General features: G+C 40.5%; 2 protein-coding genes across 7 annotated transcripts in view; both read left to right on the top strand.

Moving 5' to 3' along the window:
* Positions 1–581: 581 nt before the first annotated feature.
* Positions 582–2,660, top strand: LOC130600237 (D-dopachrome decarboxylase-like). The gene is made up of 3 exons (XM_057411353.1): positions 582–741; positions 814–989; positions 1,780–2,660. The coding sequence occupies exons 1-3, from the start codon at positions 634–636 to the stop codon at positions 1,850–1,852; spliced, it is 357 nt and encodes a 118-aa protein (XP_057267336.1). The 5' UTR covers positions 582–633; the 3' UTR covers positions 1,853–2,660.
* Positions 2,661–3,747: 1,087 nt separating this feature from the next.
* The window catches only part of CABIN1 (calcineurin binding protein 1), a 108,805-nt gene continuing 90,319 nt past the window's right edge, over positions 3,748–22,233 (top strand). For 3 of the 6 annotated variants that reach the window (XM_057411383.1, XM_057411388.1, XM_057411386.1), the window contains exons 1-19: positions 3,748–3,882; positions 6,489–6,554; positions 6,970–7,062; positions 7,141–7,254; positions 7,432–7,566; positions 7,829–8,009; positions 8,947–9,076; positions 10,781–10,930; positions 11,968–12,260; positions 13,218–13,386; positions 13,811–13,947; positions 14,321–14,538; positions 16,064–16,142; positions 16,390–16,577; positions 17,811–17,960; positions 18,704–18,898; positions 19,994–20,230; positions 21,728–21,881; positions 22,114–22,229. In XM_057411383.1, coding sequence (XP_057267366.1) covers positions 6,552–6,554; positions 6,970–7,062; positions 7,141–7,254; positions 7,432–7,566; positions 7,829–8,009; positions 8,947–9,076; positions 10,781–10,930; positions 11,968–12,260; positions 13,218–13,386; positions 13,811–13,947; positions 14,321–14,538; positions 16,064–16,142; positions 16,390–16,577; positions 17,811–17,960; positions 18,704–18,898; positions 19,994–20,230; positions 21,728–21,881; positions 22,114–22,229 — 2,742 coding nt within the window. In that variant the 5' untranslated portion in view covers positions 3,748–3,882; positions 6,489–6,551. Of the gene's footprint in view, positions 3,883–4,925; positions 5,033–6,488; positions 6,555–6,969; positions 7,063–7,140; positions 7,255–7,431; positions 7,567–7,828; positions 8,010–8,946; positions 9,077–10,780; positions 10,931–11,967; positions 12,261–13,217; positions 13,387–13,810; positions 13,948–14,320; positions 14,539–16,063; positions 16,143–16,389; positions 16,578–17,810; positions 17,961–18,703; positions 18,899–19,993; positions 20,231–21,727; positions 21,882–22,113; positions 22,230–22,233 lie in introns of those variants that run through there. The other 3 variants (XM_057411385.1, XM_057411387.1, XM_057411384.1) reach the window with 2 other exon arrangements.

Consider the following 22,233-nt stretch of genomic DNA (forward strand, 5'->3'; position numbering starts at 1 on the left):
TGCTGTAAATGAGCAGGTGTAATGCTCACTGGGCAGTAGCTGAGCTCCTGAGAAAGCTCTGATGTCTAGGTTAGACACCTTTGATCTGTAGATGAGACTGTCCCTATGAGGCAGCCTGCAGGGTCTTTTATCAACTTGGGAGCTCAAAGTCCTGATTGCACAAGCTTGTTTGGTAACACGTTGCATAAAACCAGAAACCTCCCTGCTTGCCTTTTACTTTCTTGCAGTGCCTGTCGTTCTGAGACATCACTGCTCTGCCGTTCTTAACTCTCCCTGTGCAGAGGCGTCCATCCCGGTGACCAGAAATGTCTTCCCACCGGCATTAAGGCCTGTCACAGAACTCGTTCAACCCATCCATCGGTGGCACGGGAGTTCCTGGCTCCCGCAGTCTCTAACTCACACCCCAGCAAAGCACGGTGTCCAAAGCGAAAGGCCCCAGACCCAGCTGGGCTAAGACGGGGAACACGCGGAGCCTGTGGCGCTGGAAGCGCAGGGTGACTCCGCATTGCTGCAGCAGCCTCGGGACCGGCGAGAGTTCCCGGTTCCGGGGCCCGGTCGGCGCTGGGGGCGGAGCGGGGGCCGGGCCGGGCCGGTCGGTGGCGGTGCGGGCGCGCTGTACCGTAGCGCGGGGCCATGCCGTTCCTGGAGCTCGACACCAACCTCCCGGCCGGGCGGCTGCCCCCGGCGCTGGCCCAGGACCTGTGCGCGGCCGCCGCAGACATCTTGGGCAAGCCGGCGGAGGTGAGCGAGGGGCCGGGGCAGCGGCGGCGGGAGGGGGGGGGAGCCGGGGCCTGACGATGGCTGTGCCCGCAGCGGGTGAACGTGACGGTGCGGAGCGGGCTGCCCATGGTGCTGGCGGGCTCGGGCGAGCCCTGCGCGCAGCTGCTCGTCTCCTCCATCGGCGTGGTGGGCTCGGCGGAGCAGAACCAGCGGCACAGCGCCCGCTTCTTCGATGTCCTGACGGCGCAGCTGGGCCTCGGCCCCGAGCGGTGAGTGCGGGCGGGACGGGGGTGCTGCGGGGACGGGGGCTGTGCCGGCCCGCGGGCTCCGGCGCCCCGAGGTGAGAGGCACCGCGCCTGGCCCGGGGGCAGAGCGAGCGCCTCTGCTCTGTCCCTTCTGAACGTGTGAAACACAGCAAACCGTACAGACGGGTGCACAAAGTAATGAGGAAGTAGGTTCCCATGTCCTCTGTGAGGTTAAAGCGTAACAGAGCCTAGACTAGGCGAGCAAACAGAGAGTGCTCATGAATGCCAAATCCCAGACGTGGTTTGGGTCCAGATAAAACTATGGACCAGTCTGCAGTCGTTGCGCAGCCTGGGTTACTGTTCTCTGAAGATGAGTAGTTCCAGTTGCTGTAACTGGTGCAAAACCCCCATGGGAACAGGTTGCCGTGCCAAATGGCTGTCCTGAAGGTAAGCCATGTCCCTCTCTGCCCCTCTTCCCTGTCTTCCCAAGGTGAGTAATAGCATTTCCCTGCTTCTTGTCAGGGTAAATACCTGACAGAGATTAAGAGCTGCATGGGTCCTTGTGAGCAAGTATCTTGTATAAGCAGTGTTGAAATTCAATCTCCTTTTTGGTTTGTGTGGATGAGGTCTGGCATCTGTTTGTACCCTGCTCGCACATGGTTTATTTTTGCGTCTGTTAAATTAACACCGTGAAGTGTGAGACAGTGAGAACATCGTGCAGATTTCCTACCTTGTTGCAAACTGGGCAGGGATAATATCTAACTGTAAACTAATGTTTCTTGTCCACTGCATTTTTGCTTTTGTACCCGAAAAGGATTTTCATCCGCTTTTACCCACTGGAGCCCTGGCAGATTGGCAAGAACAGAACAGTCATGACATTCCTGTGATACCCTTGAGCAGCCGATGGAACAAAGCAATGATGAAGATAACCTAGAGATTACCAGCTCCATCTGATTGTTTCCTCTTATGATCAAATCTGTGTAGCTCTGCACTTCACCTGTGTAATTCGCTTTTGTCTTTGCATCCTGTGCACACAAAGCTGAAGAGCGGGATGATCAACTGTATTAACGTTACTGAAATAATTCAAGGTCTTTGTCTCAAGCCTGTCTCGTATCCCAAAGGCTCTCCTGGTGTGGAGTTTTGGGATCATACAGCATCTCGCTGTCTTCCGTGGCTGGTGTTTTCAGCTCACTGTCCCTGTGGGGAAGCGTTTTAGGTTTTTAGGACCCATATGCTCCCTCACTTTATAACTGAAATACATGAGGCATTTTAGTAAAACAAAAGCACAGTATTTTTTATGTCTAATGTTATCTCCGTCTTCCACTGGTAATGAGAACACTTCTCAGTGTTTTCAGACCCCTACCAGCCACTTTGTGACTCGGTCAGGTTGCAGACGGGGAGCTCAGAGGAACTGGGAGCCCGCCCTTGGAACATAAAAGTGTCCATGGGAACACAAGGCTGGAGGATGCTCCTGTGCCGCTCTGCCATTCTGACTGCAGTTTTATTTGAGACTTGAGGACTTGAGCTAGTTGAAAATATTCCTTCTAATTACCATTTGCAGTTAGTTGTTCCCTATGCAGCGTAAACACCTGTGTTTGCAAAAGTCAGGAATATAACACCAAACACCAGTTTGTGTGTCAGGCTGGGGGAGGACACACGTTAAACCTGATCTAGTTAATAAAACATATAAAAGCCTCTTTTTGGTAAGTGTCAGTTTATTGGCTTCCAGCATTGGATGGGGTCTGCTTACCATCTGGACTTAACATCCCCCAGCTATAGTAGATCTTTTTACTGCTGTACAGACTCTAACTTCCCAGGTTTAACCTCCTAAGGTTAACCAGGATTTCTGCTTCCAGAAATGACCTCTGTTGTTTGAGAGCTCTGTGCGGGCATATTTGCAAATTCAAAGGTAAAGAGCCACTTTTGAACGTGGTTTAACCATTTCCTAGCTTCCGACCTTTGAACTGCAGAAGGTCTTTCTATGTATGTACATGAGCACGCTGAAGGGCACCCCTGACAGACATGTATTACAGAATCGTGATGGCTTCAGAGGTTATTCCGTGGGTACAACAGTCTGATGCTGCTGTTCACGGCAACACCGCCTGTACTTTGCCACAACGGAAAGATGGGGGCATTGTTTTCACCCACAAACAGACCCTGGAGTTCATCCTTCTAGCAGTAAATGCTGGGTCAGTGAAACGCTTGAGCACAAGCTGAACTTCATCAGTGTGATGTGACTCATAACGAGAGGTGCCATCTAAGCTGTGGCTGTACCTTGCAGATGGTGCGAGGCCTGGGTGTGCTAGGTCTGCTCAGGGCTTGCCTGGACATTGTGCCTGCACCAGGGCTCCGGTAGGGCTGCGGCTGTCACACCTTGTCTTTCAGGCTCACCGCAATGTCATCACCTCAACATTTAAATACAATTGTTTGTACAAGGAGCTGTTTTGCAGTTACGGTCTGGCTCGAGTCACTGCTCGCACCGTCCTGCCGCCACCACACAAACACCTCCACCTCCCTGGGGCAAAAAAGCACTTTTCCACCCCAAGTCACGGGAAGTTTTAGGGATAAAACAGCAGTTTTAGGATGCGTTCCAAGCCCATTGCGACGCCATTCGAGCGTTTGCTCCACGCCACCGGGAACAGCGCCCTCCGCCCCTGTCACCTCCAGCTCCAACCGCGACCCGCCCCGCCTTCCTGTTCCCCGCGTTCCCATTGGCTGCCAATGGAGGCAGCTGCTCTGCCAATGAGCAGCCTTTTTGTTGGCGCGCGGGTCTCCGGGGCTCCGGCGGGGGTTGCCGTGGAGACCGCCGGTGGGGCCGTGTCTCCGGGGAGCCGCCGCTCGCCTGAGGGAGCCGCGCCGGGAGCCCCGCGGCGGCCGCTCCCCGCCCTGCGCCGCCATCCCGGGGCGGCCCTGCGAGGTGAGTGTCCCGTCCGCCGCAGCACCGTGGAGGGGCTTCAGGGGCTGCCGGGGCTTTGGCCCTTCCCCTGCTGCGAGAGCCCGGCGCGGCGGGGTCGGCCCTCGCCTCCGTGGAGCCACGGTGAGGGGCGAACGTGGGTTCGCTCCTTCCCTCGCCTCCTCCCGGCCTTTTGTGCCGCCCGCTGGGACGTGGAGCCCGGCAAGCGGAGTGACAGGCGTCCCCGCTCCTCTTTGCGGAAAATGACCGTATTTCGGTAAAAGCGGCTTTTGCTAAAATGCGGCGGAGGGGATCTTTGCCCCGTTAAAAACAAAACCCGAAATAAAAATAGGGTGGTTTTATTTTGAAACAAATGTGTATTTGCAGTGAATGGATCCCAAGTGTAGCAACAACAACAAAAGCCAGGAAAGCCCAAGTCGCTCCCTTTGTTTCTTATCTTGAAGTTGGGAATCGCACAAGCTCCGGAAACGGAGCAGACCGTCGACATTTTTAACGAGGTTTTAAACTACTGAGGTAAAAGGAGACAAGATTTTGAATGCAAAAGGCTTTAAAGAGGTATTGTTGCCTTTTGAGGACGTGCCCACCTGTCATAGCCACAGATGGATCAGCTGAGACCCTCCTGTAGCTGAAAAAAGTTCAACCCAGTTTATAATACTCTATATTAAAGACTATTTCTTTTTTTTCCCTGCTTAATTGACGTAGCTGGTTCCTCTGGAAGTGCTTGTAGTGACATGCTTTATTCCTAGATGTTACAGTACTGTGGTAACTCGGTCCACAGTTACGTTAGCAACCATGGACAGTGTAAAAAAAAGAGATGAAACAGCTCCCCACCTGCCTGACACACAGGTACAAAAGCTGTGTGGAGGCAATGTCATTGCCCTGTTTCTCAAAAGCATTACACTGTTCTGTTTGGTTATGTGCGCTCAGCTTGTGAACCCCAGAGAGGAAAGGTGCTAAATACTTGTTACAAACTCTCTGTAGAGATATAAAGTGGAATTAAAACTGTTTCCCCACCTTTTCTGTAGCTGCAGTTTCACTGGCAGAAGTAAACTCTTGACTGTAGTCCCTCTCCTGTTGAGTTCCTCTGCTGCCTTGAGCAAGATTATGTGGATTCAGCAAAAGACTTCAGCGATTTCTGAATATAGGTGTATCTGTAAGTGAACTTAAAACCACTCGGGTTAAATATGTAGTTGATATCGTCTAATCATACAGTCTAATTTATTTAGATGCAATAAGCATCCACACTTCCTGTCAACACCTGGGATGTTCAATATTTCTGAAGGACATAGCCATTAATCCCTGTGCATGCATTTTCTCCATTAGCAAAGCAGACCAGGAATGCTTCTCTTGAAAGAGATTTGAGGTTTTATTAATGTTTATTTACTTAAGGAGAAAAATGTTTTATTGCTGTGCAGTTGTCAGTCTGTTTAGCTGCAAGTGAGGAAAGTAAGTGGTGCATGGGCAAGCAAAATACCATTGCTGAATGAATGAGACCCTGTCAAAGCATTATTTTCGCTACATGCAGAACTAATCATGATGATGTATGAGCTAATTCAGCTTACAGTTCAAAACTCCCACTGCTTCCTGCTGTGGTTAATTCTGGACTTACTCTTCTATTAATGTGGCCTCCAATATTAAAGACTGTTTTTAGCCTGTCTTATGCATGTCACATTTTTTGTTTGAGTTGATGGGAAGGTTTTGTGATGTAGCAGTGAAGCTTTTCTTAAAAAGCAGCACAGAACTGTCATTTTTTTTGCCTTTACTAACATAAAGTTTCAGGAAGGTAATAGAACATAAGTTCAGTTTCTTTTGTTTGTATATATCTAAGAGGTCTAAGAACTTGCTTTTGCCTTAGAAGGTGGTCTACACTCAGAAGAGACAAGTGTGTTATAAACACTGGTTCTGTTCTAGCAGGGATAGCAGTGATAGAAACATTTTTAATCAGAGGAATTTCCAGGCACAGGCAGTATTTTGAGCAGTAGGTTGACCAGCTGCTCTACCCTGCTGCAAAGTCAGTCCGACACAGATAACCTTCTATGTTTTCCCTCCTGTTTTGTAAATATCCATAAATGCTGTGGTATCCAGGCCTGAGAGTGCACTCTGGTTTGTGCTACAGGTAAAAGGTGCAGGAAGGATTCTAATTTTATTTTTGTAATGTAACTTAAGATAAACTCATAAGCAATAATGGTTCATGCTCAGAAAATGTCAGAAGCTTTTTTTGGTTTCACCTTTGTCATTAAAAGGATTCATGTTGTAATGTTGTTAATATAATGTATGTTTATTAAGTATTTTGCAGTAACTGAATAATCTTTTAGGCGTGATTACATTGCAAATACTTCCACTCCCACCTCACCACCAGGACTAGGGTCTCGAAAGTCATCCTGAAGTAATGCATGTGCTTAAATTTGTATTTTGCTCTCTGCCTCTATTAAAATTCACTTTAATATTATTGTTCCTACATTATAGGGCAATTTATCCCTTGGCATGGGGGGTGGTGGTGACATAGGGCAGTTAATTGGTTGTTGATTAAAGTATTCCCAGCCTGTCTTTTATTTCTGAATGCTTCCTTTATGGACAAAATAAATATTCTAACCCTGTTTGCTTTCCAGACCTGTTTGTGTTAGGCCTTTCGTCCTAATCCTGGAGAAAAGACAGTGAGAACAGCTGAGAACATGGTAAGTGCTTACTGAGATGCTTTTTGAGATGGTTTGGTAGAAATAAAATAGAAATTTTTCTCTTTCCCCAGGACTAAGACTAAATTGGCATATTAAGAACATTGGGTTTGGAGTGATTGTGGTTATTCTTATTAAAGAATTTGAAAACAGTTTGCTGTAATTGTCTGTTCTGGGGAAACTGTTACTTGCAAGACACTTGAAATTTTGAGGTTTTTTTCAGCTGATTTAATGGGAGAAATAATTTTGAAGTTTCATTGTTTGCAATTAGTGATGACATTACAGTTCTTGTAACTTTATGTAGAGATCTCTCAGTATTGTCCATTTACCAAGTAAAGTAAAAATAGAGAAAACTTGACTTTGCGAAGGCACACTTGTAGCTGTAACATTTCTTGTTGCATCTCGACTGTCATTCTAGATCCGAATTGCAGCATTGAATGCGAGCTCCGCAATTGAGGATGACTACGAAGGTACCTTTAAGAGTCATAAGACACAGACAAAAGAAGCCCAGGTAAGTAAACTCACATTTTTTTTAATTATATTTAATAAAGTTGCTCTACAAAATAGGTTCTGTTTTTTTAAACCACAGGAAGCAGAAGCTTTTGCTTTGTACCACAAAGCTTTGGACCTTCAGAAACATGACCGATTTGAAGAGTCTGCAAAAGCTTATCATGAGCTGCTTGAGATTCGTCTTCTGCGAGAGGTCAGTGACCTTTAGAGAATGAAACTCTAGAAACTGGCTTTATTTGATATTATTTCATTTCTTTCTGGCTAGTTGAGGGATATCAGTGTTATCAATTGGCAAATAGTTTGCTGTTCTTTTTACTTGTGTGATGTCTAATTCCCGATGCCCACGTTGCATTTATTTTATCATTTCTAGGCAGTTCTTTCTGGTGATGAGAAAGAAGGACTGAAACATCCAGGCTTGATGTTAAAATATTCCACCTATAAAAACCTAGCACAGTTGGCAGCACAACGCGATGACTTAGAGACAGCCATGGAGTTTTACTTGGAGGTACAGTACAGCTGAAATAAAACACTGGAGCCTCAATGTCTGCAAATACTTGCCAAAATATAGATGTACACCTTTCAGCATACATCACTTGAATGTATGTCTGAATTCTGAGTAGTTGCTGACATTATATATGATAACTGGTCTACCAGTCAGTTCCCGAATCAGTAGCAAGCCTGCTAAAAACTAAAGCAGTGCCAGTCCCTGTAGACAAGTGAATATGCATGTCTGAAATGTGAATAATGGTGTTTGTTATGCTTTCTAGGCTGTGATGCTAGACTCTACTGATGTCAACCTATGGTATAAAATTGGCTGTGTGGCAATCAAACTAATCCGACTGCCTTTGGCTCGTCATGCTTTTGAAGAAGGTCTCAGGTGTAATCCTGATCACTGGCCTTGTTTGGATAATCTTATCACGATCTTGTACACACTCAGTGACTACACAAGTAAGTACAGTACACAAAAAAAAGTTGTCAAGATAGTGTAATTTTTACGTATCAGTAAAAACCTGTAATGATGCAGTTGTGCAGGAGAAAGTGTGTCTTGTGTAAGCAGTACCTTAGGTTATGATAGTGACCTTATGATAGAGATTTTGTAATTTCATGCTGAAGTATGGTGGTTTGTATCAATTCTGGCTACCCTAAAAATAAATGCTTGTGGCCTCTTAGATCAGAGTGTTCGCAAGAAGTTTCTCTTTAGACTTTTCTCTTGCATATATGTTGATTTTGTTTTTCTGGGCATTTCCAGCTACATAGTTCTAGGGTTTGTTTATGAAACTGCAATCATACTTCACAGCCTAGTATGATTAATTGTAGTTAGAGCAGTTGATACAAGAGACACCAAGATTTTACATTTGAGTAACATCTAGTGGATGAACTGATTCAAAAGAAGTTTGTGAGAGAAGCTGTAAGATGGCAGAAACACTGCATCTGATCCCTTAGGTTCAGCCCTCTGGAATAGTCCTAAATCTCTTCACTTGATTGCCCATGCAAGCAGAAAACTGGTGTGATATATTGCTTGTTCCACTAATGGAATCTGAAGTTCAGACATTTGGTAACATGAGAATGGTAAATGGCTAGGATTCTGCTTTATGATTCTAATTTCTTTTGTACAGGAACAGAGTCCTGAAAGTAAATAAAAGATACACTGCAAACATTGTTTAAAATTAATGGTACCCTTCTTCTGGATATAATACTTGGGAAGACATTGTAGGTTATTTTAGCTGTATGAATGTAAGCATTTGGCATGTTTCAAAGCTATTGGTCTAATTTATGTGAATGTCATATTTAGCTGGAATTCTGTGGTGTATACGAAGCCCAGAAATGGGAGCTTTTGAATGAATCAAAGCAGTCACTGACTATTCAATTTCTATTTCTCTGTCAGCATGTTTGTACTTTATCTGCAAAGCTCTGGAGAAAGACTGTCTATATAGTAAAGGATTGGTTCTGAAGGAGAAGATCTTTGAGGAGCAACCTTGCCTTCGGAAAGATTCCTTAAGGATGTTCCTCAAATGGTGAATGTCATTCTATAGTATGTGCAGCATTTGGAGTGTAAATTTTGGCTTTGGGGTAGTTCAGGAAAGCTGTTGAGATAGAACGCTTTTAAGCTACAACAGTGTCTTGCTGACCTGTCTTCTAAATGATAAATCAATGTTAACTGTTGGGGCTGCTGACAGAATGTTCTTCAGTAATTACTTTTGGAGGGAGGTAGAAAGAGACAGAAAGTCCATTTGCTATTGCTCACTTATTTTCATACCCAGATCTCTTGTAATCATCTTCCTTTGTTTCGTTTTGCTTATTTGCAGCTGATATCTGCAGTATGCATTTCAGTTTTTCTTTTCTAATTAAAAAAACCCCAAACCAACCAACCCAAACCCCACACATGTTACTACTTTTCCAAGCACTTACAAATTTGGAACTTAATACTTTTCTCATTTCAGTAAGTTTCAGGAAGTATTACTGATTTTTATTGACAAGTGAATACAGTCAGAACACTTTCTATGTTTCATTAGTACCAAGATGCAGAAATTCTTAGTTATTAAGCTTTCACACCACTGCAACTCTGAAAATATTTTACAATATTATATTTGAGATATTAGTCCTTTATTATTACTTTTTTATTGCAGTACATAAAACTTTCACTAAAAGTTTGGGTTAATGTAGCTCTGCTAAGTAGAGTGTCTCTGTGTAGATTTTTGTAGTAGGAGTGGGTGGGAGGAAGGTAGGAGAAGAAAGTAGAGGCCTGTAAATTGTACAGGATCTAAGTTAACTGATAATTCAGCATCAGAGCTGCTTCTGATACTGTAATATGTTGCTGGTGATGGTCAACAGAATTCAAGAGAAGTTAAGTTTTTAATCATGGTTCAGTCTCACTGAGTGTAATGTCATTGCATGTGCAGCTAACATCAGTACACTGTGTAAATTGTATGTGGTAATTGGAACATACATCCTAGTGTGCATCCTTCAGTTATGCAATAAATCAATCAAAACCAGTGATGTTTTAGATTAAAACAATATCTAAAATGTGAAAATACAGAGTATTTAGAAGATAGGGAAGAGAAAGGATAACAAATTTTAAGGCTCTAGGATTCTATGTATAGCAGTGGACCTTTAATAGGAAGCCCTCTTTAGTTAGAGAGACCCTGATTTATCAAGCTGCCTTAGATCTGGCTCTAAAAATGAATTGCGTGGTTTTGGCCACTTGGGTTTTGTATCTGGCTTGAGATATCTGAAAAAAGTGGATTATTCTTCACTTGCAAAAATTAATTTCTAGACTCAGACTATACAAGACAATTTTCAACTCCAAATTTTATTTGTGATGACGTGAGTTTCACAGAATAATATTTTAGAATGAAAGGAATTTCTCAGCCATACAATCTTTTTCTGAACTGAAAACGTCTTTCCCAGAAAGAAAATAAAACCTCCTACTTCCCTTTCATTTCTCAGTGTTTGGAAAACAGAACAGAACAATCTCCCTTTATTTTTTAATCTTTAAGAGAGAGTAAAGATTTTTGGAGGGTACATGCTTCTATATGCATGCTATAAAGCTTGTAAGATAGTTATTTGAATGCTTGTTTTAACGCTATCATTTTTGTTCCAGTATAGAGAGATATCAAATTAATCTTCTGAGGCTTAAAAAACCCCAGCGGACTCAAACAACAAAAGCACAACCAGCAAACAAAAACTTTAACCAGTCTTCGTTTCTTATTGTTTCTTAGTGACATGTCTATCCATAATGTCAATTTGAGTGCAGCCGAAACGGGAAGAATCATAGATGAAGCACTGGAATTACGAAAGAAAAGACAAGCTTTGCTAGTACGTGACAGAGAACCAGACCTCAGACTGGTCCAGCCAATTCCCTTTTTCACGTATGTCTTTGTTTTCTCTTTTTAAAAGGTTCCTCTGAAGCCACTTAGACTGAAAACTGTGTTGAGGTTCACCTATCTTCAGAACCCTTTCTTCTTGTAAAAACAAACCCCCCAGTGTTTTCATGTTTTATGAGTTTCTAGGTTGGTTTGCTGAACCCAGGACACTGTGCTTATGATTTAAGCATAAACCCCCTATCTATCACTTTTCAACCTTTGAATTAAAACCAGCAATGTAAAAAACAAACAAATATTAGTGAAGAATGTTTTGGCAGCCATTACAACTGTATTATTGGATTTTTCATATATGACTACTTTGTATATGAACTTCAAAGTAAGTTTAGCTTTTTAAAAAATGGCTTTACTATTGGGATAATGGAAATTCAGAAAAAATACAGTTCATTATTTGCAGCAAGATGTAAGGATATTACTAAGTTGCTATATATGTCTTTATTAAAGCGCAAAAGATAGGGCTTTATTTTGGTTTTTTAATTGCACATTTTTCTGGAATATTAGTGGACTCTGCACATAGGTCCTGTTGCAGAAAAATTGCTTCTACCTGTGGATAAGGGTGAGGTTCTTTTGTTGTTGCTGACTGAATGCAGAGCCTGAAAATTGTTCCTTTGAAACTGCTTTTTTTTAGGGTTCAGTGTAATTTGCTCAGCAACTACTTCACAGGCCTTCTTTTGTTAGAGCCATTTTTTGAGATTAGACACATTATCGACTCGCATTTCCTTCCTACTGCAATGAACTCACCAGCTTCCTCTGAAAATCTTTTGCCTGCTGTCCCATTTTGTTCTTGTTTTTCTAAGTGGTGTGTTCTAGAATGAAAGCTCCTAAGAGCCTCTGTTCCAGGCCTGGAACTGTTAATGGTCCGTGTGACAGGAAACGTACGAGGATACTCTCCAGCTTTTCAGTCACAGGACGGATTTTGACACTCAGATATGTTCCTCTCCCACTGAAAAGCTGCTCTTGCTAATTTAGAAAATAATATGGCAAGAATTTATGAAGTTGTGATGCTGTTGTGTTTCCACATGCAGGTGGAAGTGTTTAGGAGAAGCTTTACTTGCCATGTATCACCACCTCACAACGTGTGACCCTCCTCGACCCAGTCTGGGAAAGAGAATTGACCTCTCAGAATACCGAGATCCAGTTCAACATGTGATGCTTTCTCCTACCTCTACTCCTGTCAGTGTTATTCAGCCAACTCCTGTCAGCACTAATCCAGTAGTGACAATACCAGATCCTGTATTACCTTATACACCAACGACACCCAACTTTCCAAGTCACAGTCAGAGTTTATTAGAACCAGGAACTACTGTAGGTGAGCAAGGTACTTCAGTCTAAGATTCAAGATATTTTTCTTACTTACCCGGGTATTAAAAGCACTACAGAATTTGTTGGGGAATACTGTCTTTAAACTGCATGTTGGTGGATTCTGAATCTTTTCAGCATATGGTAGGAAAAGTGAAGTTGAGCTCTGTAAAAGTAAGTTCTGTTAACCCTTCACATTTGAAAAGGAAGGCCACCTAAACTGCCTGAAAGTCATTGATTCCTGACTAAGACATAGGACCAGTGTTCAGGACAGTGGTCTTGCTTCTTTGTCTAATTGAATTGAGAGTCAGGTTGATTTGTTTTTCTCAATTGTTTCAGATTACAAATCTAACTTTTTCTGGTTTTGTGCTACGGAGGCTCACACTTCAGTTTTTCAGTCCTTAAGATTAGAAGAATCATGACTTCATCCCAGCAGTAATGCATATCAAGCTTTTAATGTTGTGAAGAGTCTTGAGTGCTTCAGAATGAATGAGCTATTACAGAAGATGACTGGATTATTCTGCTCATGTGTAACATTAAGAACCTGAGAGAAGCAAGCTGTCAGCTAGATTGATTTGAAATCTGAGCAAGAGGCTTGAGTGTTTACATTGTAGCTGTATTTACATAGCTGAAATTGCCAAGGAGTTACCAGTATTTGGTTTATATTCATGGGAATTTACAGGTGTTTCTGGAGTTAAAGGCAGGCTCCTCTGATTCCCAGTTTAGAAACTTCTTGAAGACTAAATAATGAATTCTAATGAATAATGAAATGCAGAATTTTCAGTAAGTCTGCTTCTTGCCTCAGAGCAGCATTTTTATGGAAGATGCCACAGCCAGTTCATATTAATGATTAAAGAAAATTATTTTAAGATTTTGGCACTGTCTTCAGAAGGATACCAACAAATCTCAGGTGTTGCTGGAGGATAAAATAAATGGCCAGCCACTAATAATTACTTGTTTTCAATTCTGTTTCTAGGTGACATCTCTGCAGGTGATAAATCTAAGAAAGGTGTGAAGCGAAGGAGAATTACAGAAGATAGTGGTGAAACAGCGAAGAGGAGATCTGCTAGAGTCCGGAACACCAAGTGTAAAAAAGAGGAGAAGGTTGACTTTCAAGAGCTGCTGGTGAAATTCCTTCCTTCCAGGTACTGTACAGCAATAACTTCATCATGAGAATATCAGGAGCTAAGTAGAGAAAGCTGTTTGGGGTTTTGTTTGATTGATACGCCCCAACATTAAAACCATTAGACCCAGGTTATTTTTTTAAGCAGATGTGATTCATTAATAAAATTGTTTTAAATGAAAATAACTAAAAATTAATTGATAAATAAGATGGCTTTTGTCAGTATGGAACTGATTTAGAGGACAATGCGGATGTTAAAATGGGTGAGATAAGATAATACTGGTTTTGACAAAATTTGAGAGCTGGATATAAATCTCTAAATTTGCTTCAGTTAATGTAGTTTCGATGTTAAAAAATGCACAACGTGCCATGTTTAGGTTTTATTTACCAGTGAAAGCAAGAATGAGGATTTTATTGATACTGTGTTTTGTTCCCTTTTCATACAGATTAAGGAAGTTAGATCCAGAGGAGGAGGAAGATGCTTTCAATAACTATGAGGTGCAGTCAGAGATCAAAGAAGAGAATTTCCAGCATGTTGGACCACACAGAATGTCATTTGATTCTACAACATTTATGGAATCTGGTAAGGATTTTGTTGTAACTCCTACTCTTTCTCTGTTGTTTCTTCCATATCGTGTGCTTTACGTTCTGTATTTTCCTATCACATCTAGAAGATAGAGAAATAGATGTTATTTTAGAAAGAATAGAAATATCTCAGTTGGTGACAGGTATGTGGTTTTGTTTTTTTTTTTAAGTCTTGGGGACTGCTCAGTTACTGTGTGTGAGAGCTCTATTGTGTGAAGTTACCCATTTGAACAGATTGGAATGCAAAACTTAGCAACACAGGAGAACTGCTGCAATATTCGTGCATAAAACATTATTGAAACTTACTTATCTCAAATTGTTGGTTGTCTTGACCTTGAACATGTATGACTTTGTGTTTATCTGCTTTCCAGAAAAACAGGATGTTCATGAATTTCTGCTGGATAATCTGAATAATGGTGGGATCTTGGAGCTAATGATGAGATATCTGAAAGTCATTAGCCAGAAGTTTCTAGTAAAATGGCCTCCTGGCTTATGTGAGGTGGTCCTTAGTATCTATAATAGCTGGAGAAAGCATAGTAGTAGTCTTCCTAATCCCTTACTGAGGGACTCAAGTAATCAGCATATCAAGGTATGAAACACTTTTCCTTGTGCTTCTCTTTGCTGCTGTGTTGCTCTCTGTGTACCAGAAGTACCTAGCTTAAACCAAGCAGCTAGATGCAGGTTTTGCTTAGCTCAGTCTGGGGAGCTGCATGTCCAAGCTTTATAAACTATGGTTTGCTGCAGCTTGCATAACAGATTGTTCCTCATCTCCTGAACACGCATGGGTAATGTTATATGCAACTATACCTTATGCATAATCTGTGTGTATATATACACATACACACACACATATAGATGTAATATAAACTCTACAGATGTAAATATATTTTAGTCCTTTACTCTGTTGTTGCTCTTTTATTTTTCACTTCCCTCCCTTTAGTTCTGATAGGACACAAAGTTTGGTTTTGTCACCAGACTGAGATGCAGTATGACTGCAGTTTGAAATACTCTGTTTTTCAGATCAAGAGTATTTCTACTTCTTTTGCAAATAAACTGAATTATGGAAACTATGTCCCATTGACTTAATTTACAAAACAGACAAAAGCATTGCTGGGTAGCAAATGTTACATCTCTTACACATCCTGTGACTTTCATGTTTCTGTATATTTTCCATAAATATATCCTCTTTGTTAAACAAATATAAATATATTTATAAATGTATTCCCTTGGTTCTCATTATGGCTGCATAACTGCTCGCTTGTATGAAAGATCTAGAAAGTCAAGGTTTTGTAGCTATAGTGTTAAAAATCACTGTCCTCATGCTTGTCTGTTCTTTTTCATCCTTGAATTTATTTTAAACTTTATCTGCAAGCTATCCTAAGTGTAAGAAATCGATGTTTTTAGGATTGTAGAGGACTATTCTGGTAATGCGTATAGACTTTGAACTTTTTCATAAGCACCCTTTTTTAACAGCTGGACCTGTAGCCCTTTTTCCTATGTATTTAATCAGAAAATAGTGTATTCTTCACTACACAAGTCTACCTGGCAGAGATCCATGGTGATGTGATTTTTTTAATGTACTCCTGAACTTTATCCAGCAAGCATTAGTAAGCTGATAAGACTAGAGTATATGCTCAGTCTCATGGAGATAAATACTGAAAAAAATTACAGCATATAGTCTTTTTGTTTCTGAAGTATCAATACTTCTGCTATATTTTGGAAACATGCTTTTAGCATGATTCAGCAATTGAATACAAATTCACATAAATACAAATACAAAGTTATTTTAGGCAGACAAAAAAATAGGTATGTCACTTTTTCCTTAACCTCAGGCAATGCTGTTTGACTGCCTTCTTCTATGAGCTGAGATTTTAATTTTTCTTTTTAAGGCTTCTTCTAAGTATTGTTTTGTTTTGTACTTGTTGATCTGTAAATGCTATTATACACCTTTAGACAGAGGAAGAAATAGTCATAGCTTGGGGATAGAAATCCCAAGACGATAAGATGAAGGTTTTCTTTGAAGTAAATTTCAAATAATTTGGTGTTTTTTACTCCTCTTTTAATGTATTTCTTCCTGCGTACTCTTTTTTGCTGTCTCCACGCTTTTTCTGAAGGATATGATGTTGATGAGCCTTTCTTGCATGGAACTGCAATTAGATCAGTGGCTGCTAACAAAGGGGAAGAGCTCTACAGGTAAGAAATGGATATTACTTTCTTCAGACTCTGAAAACTCTCAAGTTATATGAAGAAGTGTGTCCAGGAATTCATTGGATTTTGGACCTATTTTTTCCTTAATCTCTTTCAGATCTGTATTTTATTGGTCTATAATTTTCTTTTTGTTGTTTTAAAGCAGATAAATACTGTTGAAATACTAGGATGTGGGACTCCTTTCATGGGATGCTAGTAAGTTTATGATAAAATGTAATGAATTGATTTGCAGTTTCTCCACGAAATTGCCCTGCTGCCTCTGTGAATGGAAAGTTTGGCCCTGACTTCCCAGGAATTCATTTCTTGGGAGACCTGTTGCAGCTGTCATTTGCATCCTCACAGAAGGATTTATTTGAGGAAGGCTGGATGGAGTTTGTCACTCGGGTGTACTGGCTGAAAGCTCGCTTTCTAGCACTGCAGGTTGGTTTTACTTTTGATCTAACAAATGAAACTTTTCACCAAATTAAAATCATACCAGCTACAGCTGATCTGGGAAGCTCAGTTCATTTAAACATGTGGATAAAATCAGATAAAAACTTAGTGACTACTTAGATTCTACTTTTTAATATAATTAACTATCCCTAAAGGTAGATGTAGAAATGAAGTAGGAGGTCTCATGTGCAAAGCTACTATTCAGATATATTTAAGATCTAGTATTTGCTTAAATTAGCTTGTGTTCAGCCTAAAAAGTGTATTTGGGCCAAAGTTATTTGGAGCAGTATTGTGTAGTTGCAGAACATGGATTCTTTGGGGGACCTGAACTAGTGAATGCTATCAAAATCCCAGGCAGTTGAAAATGCAGTTTTTAACTGAAGCAGACTCTTATGTTAAATTACTGTCCACTTGGCTTTTTTTAGGTAGCATGATTCTTCTTTTGGAGATGTTTAATTTAATATGCAGATTTTGAAAGAGTGTTTTAAACCTGAGGGAATACTTTGAAAGATACTTTTTACTTGATCCCAAACCTTTTCCTCTCCAAGTGTTGCTTTATCAGAACATCAAAGAGTTTTTCTATGCATCAATTATGTTTAAGTCGATCATGAGCTAATAACAGGAATCACTTTCAAAGTGAACTAACCAGTTCCATCCGTTTTTATTTTTGCACCTAAGGATTCCTTTCTCATGAATCTGAGGGAAAAATGAGAGTTCCTATATGGCTACTGCCATTTTTCCTTTACATTGTCAAGTTACATTTTGCCCATGCAGTTGCATTCCCCTCCTGACCACTCAACTCTTAGTTGTAGAGAGCGAGTAGAATGCATTCCCTTAGCATAATATAAGAATGCTTGTTGACTCAGTGTTTCTATTTGCACAAATGGAAGAGTTATTTATACTGTTTTACTCCTCCATGTTTTTAAAGGAAAGGGATTTTAGCAATCGAAATTAATATTTCATATTTATGCTAGCTGAATTCTATTTCCCTGATTTGTTTTACCCGTAGCTAAAGTCACTGGTAAGATACGCTGTTTCTGGTTGTTGTTTTTTTTTTTTTAATTTGAGATTGTCAATTGGATTTGTTTTTTATTTGGGAGGATGTGCAGTGGTAGTGCCTGCATTGAGTCGAAATATTTTCTTTCTATATGCTTTAGAAACCCTTGCTGCAAGTAGAACTCTAGGGTTTTTTGTTTGTTTTCCTCTGTACTGTTTCTGTAGGGAGACATGGAACAGGCACTTGAAAACTATGATATCTGCACTGAAATGCTACAGAGCTCCACTACAATGCAAGCTAAAGCTGGCAATGAATGCAGCATCATAATACGGTTACCTAATCTACATGTTGATTCTGTTGTTTCTTTAGAAGAGGTAAGAATTAACTTGCAGGTGTGTTCTCCCCACTCCAATCCTTCCCAGTTCCAAAGGTCATCTATGAATTAGCACATTTGTGATGAACATTACCACATCTCTCGTAGAATTTTTCAAAGAGTGAAAGGACAGGTTCATAGTTCAATGATAATGTCAGGGCCATTGTAATGCTTTCAAAAAGTCACCTTTTGATTCTGTTGGTCCTGTACAACTTAAAATTGCTTTTATGCAAAGTAAAAATATTAGAGCAGCTGCATGTAGAATGGTAGAATATAAGATTAGTGTTTTATTTTCTTTTCCTAAACATATATTTCCCCTTTGCCTAAATAAGCTGTTTTCTTCAGCAGCGTTTTCCACATTACAATTTACATATACTTTTAAGCAAAGGGATGTTCTTCTATTCTTCCTATTGCTGTTTTGGGGGATGAACTCCCAACACAGGAGATGCAGTCTTCTCTTTCAAATCTGTTTGATGGATGTGTTTTTGCAGTGTAGAAATGTGTGATTTGGGGATTTGAGGCAAAAAAGTCTAAAATAATTATAGCACTAAAGTCATATACTGCATAATAATTACAAATCTGTGGAATGGGTGACATATTACGTGGTAGATGTTTTCTCCCTGGTTTACATTCCTGTATGTAGCTGTGGCGTTCACACAGCTTTACTGCTAGGAGAAATGTCAGTAGTCAAATGTATGCGAAGACAAAATGAAAGTTGAATTATGCCATCTGTGATGTTTGCAGATTGAAAAGAACCTAAAATCTCTGGAGAGATGCCAGTCTTTGGAAGAGATCCAGCGACTGTATGAGGCAGGGGATTATAATGCAGTGGTGCATCTGCTTCGTCCAACATTATGCTTTAATGGTTATGGCAGAGCAAAACATCTGGAATTTGTAACATCCATACCAGAGAGACCAGCACAGCTGCTTCTCCTACAGGTTTGTTTTGCTTCTTCAAAGATCTTTTTATTAAGGAATTAAGATGTGTTCCTGAAAACTGGATGAAAAGATTTCTTGAGTGGATCTTAATGTTTTGTAAATAAGACTCGTTAACCAGAACATGGAACCAGACTTTTAATTTGAACAGCTTTAGCAATATGCCAGCTTTTGCTAACTGAGAATGTGGTTAAAGATACTAAAATGTCTGAGGCTGCTGTGGAATGTCCAGAAAAAATGTACATTCAAATAAACTTGAATCATTTGCAGAGGCATCTTACAGATGGATTCATGCTATCTGCATCTGCTGTGAATAGTTTCTGCTTTTGCTGATGTTGACTGTGTGGTGATTTGCAACTGTTTTGAAACTTTAAATTTACCTAACCTATGAATGATTTAGTGAGTTTATGGTGTATTGTATCTGTCCTGCATGAATGACAAACTATTGATAGACACATCCAGTGTGATTGCTATAAATATAGTCCATTTGACAGTATGAAAGGAAGCATACAGATGAGCTCAGCTGTCAGAACAATTTCGGGGAGGGGGGGGGTGGGTATTAAGGGGGAAGGTTGCACCAAAAAGACTGATGCTCTTTTAACTGGATGCAACCAAACCCTACAGCCTCCATGCCATCTCCTGACCCAAACTTGGCAGAGTACAAAGAAACAGGAGGATGTTGCTATGATGCTAGCTGTATAGTTGCTATATTGTTATTTATGAAATAATAAAATGGTAGCACAAGATCATAAAGATCCAAACCCTGTTTCTATAGGGGCCTCTATTCAACTGCATATGTTAGACCTACAGCCATCCCTTCCCTGTTCTTTTTTTCCATTTTTCTCTTTGTATCTCTTATTAAAGCAGAAAGATTCAGTGATTATTTTTTGAAATTTAGATCCTGTTTGTATATTTGTTATCCAGAGTCCGTGCACCTCCTGTTGTCCTTTTATAATGTCATATTTAAAGGTGTTCTCTTATCATTTCGTTAAAGTAACCGCATTAACTGTATATGTTACTTTGCCCTGCTGTGCATTCATGGTTTAAAATAAGCCCTTCATTCTTATAATAGATTTTTTTCATATTTACATTCCCTAGGAGTCCCTGCTCAAACTGAAAGATTACAAGCAATGCTTTGAATGCTCAGAAGTTGCCTTGAATGAAGCAATTCAGCAGATGATTAATATGACAGCAGCCTCTGTTAAAGAAGAGTGGGTTGCTACGGTAACACAGCTGCTCACAGGAATAGATACTTCATTATCATCAGTCAACAGCATCCTGAAAGACTCTTCTGTAACACCAAGCCTCGTTCGATTAACAAACAACCTGATTCAGGTAACCTGTTCACTTGCACTAGGAAGGAGGTATTGTGTGCTGCAGACCTTCAGACACAAAACAGCTGTTGTCTGAGTTGCCACCTACTCGCATTGATGGTTTGGGTGACATTTTTGTTAGGGGATGGTCAGGGGAGGATGAGCATTACCGTCACAGTCTTCATTTCTGTACGTTAGAAATGAGCTACATACTGAGCACACCCGTGCTAGGATCACTAACAGCAGGTACCACGAAGCTGCCTGGCATAAACAAAGAATGTGGTAATAAGATAATCTAAGGAACAACACTGTTTTCTAACGGGATTTGAAATGGTGGTAAATTGAAGACTGGTTTTGCTGGCTGGGTGCAGTTTGTAAGTTAGGGCACTGATCTTGGCTGTATGTGCTTTGGGCTAGAAGATGAGATCCCATAAGCCTTAGGAACATGGTAGAGTTGCTTGCAAGTGCTGGCCAAGCTATGGAGTTTTGCAGTAAAAACAAAGGATGGTGACAAGAGGGCAAGGGAAAAAATCATGTGTGGACTTTCCTATCACTGTTTCTGTCTCTGTTTCTATCGGTATGAGTACAGCTAACTTTAGCCTCTAAACAAAGTACTTTAAAACCTTAAAACCCACAAATGAATATTTTTCATTCCAGAAAATGGTAGACTCTCGGTTCCATTAAGGAGCGAGTCTAGTTAATGTCAAAATTCAATGTGATTGCAACTCTCAAATCTCCATTTATTTCAGCAAAAGCAAAGGACCTCAGAATCAAACTCTCATTGTGTAAAGTTGTATGTGTGTCACTATGTTACGGAATGTAATGGAATTTATTATTCATTATAATTTCCTAAACGGGTTTCTGCAATAAAAATAAATGATTCTTTATCTGCGTAAATAACAATAGAAAAACTGTTGTATGTGTGGAAAAATGTGAGAAAAACGTAGGACTTCTGAAATTCTTGGTCCTGAGGCAGTAAAATGAGCAGTTGTCCATGAGAAATGCTAGGACAATGGTTCCATGACACAGCATTGTGTTGCTCAAAATTTATTCAGTTAGATCATTTATACAGCATCTGTTAATGATTCTAATTGGTCTTTACCAGTTGTTGTAAGACCCAGTAAAGAATTCAGGAATTCTTATAAGTAAGTTAAGTTCCTCTTCCTTGCTGGGATGCAGATAAATTTCTTGTACAGTAATGAGGCTTACTAACACTAAGAATTCATACATTTGCTTACTTTGAATTGTTTGTATATGGTATTAATGGAGAAATAACTTGTTGGAAAATAATGATGCAAGAGTAATGTTAGAGTAGGGGAAATGATCTTCTACTCTTTCCTGTACCAGGGTAATCTTATTTGTAGGATTTTTATTGCCTATGAGAAGCTCAGACTCAATTTTAGATTGTTTCCTTAGGATAAAGGAGGCTTCCTTAGCAACTTTGGGTTGTTCGGAAAGGATTCACACCTGACCTTTATTTCATGTCACTTTATCTGTATAATGTCTGTTCCTTTATTAGATCATAGACTGCAGCATGGCAGTCCAGGAAGAACCAAAAGAGCCATATGTCTCCTCAGTGCTTCCATGGATAATCCTGCACAGAATCATCCAGCATGAGGAAGATACTTTTCAATCCCTTTGCTGCCAGCAGCAGCAGAACCAGGGAGAAGAAGGTGAATTAGTTATTCTGTTTTACATATTGGAGCTAAGCTCATTACTGTCTGGCAATATCAACAAGAAAATAATTGTTTGTCATCTTACCTTGTTGACTGAAGGAAGTAGAGGGGTATGGAAACATCACTTTCTTATCACAGAGGAAACTTCTTTTGCCAGGTGAAGCATTGGCTAGTTCGATTTAACTCAGTTCTGTGCTACTTAAATTATTTACCATCTTCTTTCTTCCAGTGAGTCCTGATACCCCTATGTTGCCTTCTTCACTGATGCTGCTGAACACTGCTCATGAGTATTTGGGAAGAAGATCCTGGTGTTGCAATTCAGATGGTGCTCTTCTCAAGTTCTATGTAA

Source organism: Pezoporus wallicus, unplaced genomic scaffold (genome assembly GCF_028554395.1).
Source record: "Pezoporus wallicus isolate ANWC-B61680 ecotype Strahan unplaced genomic scaffold, APGP_CSIRO_Pwel_v1 contig_6401, whole genome shotgun sequence".
Taxonomy (NCBI): Eukaryota; Metazoa; Chordata; class Aves; order Psittaciformes; family Psittacidae; genus Pezoporus; species Pezoporus wallicus.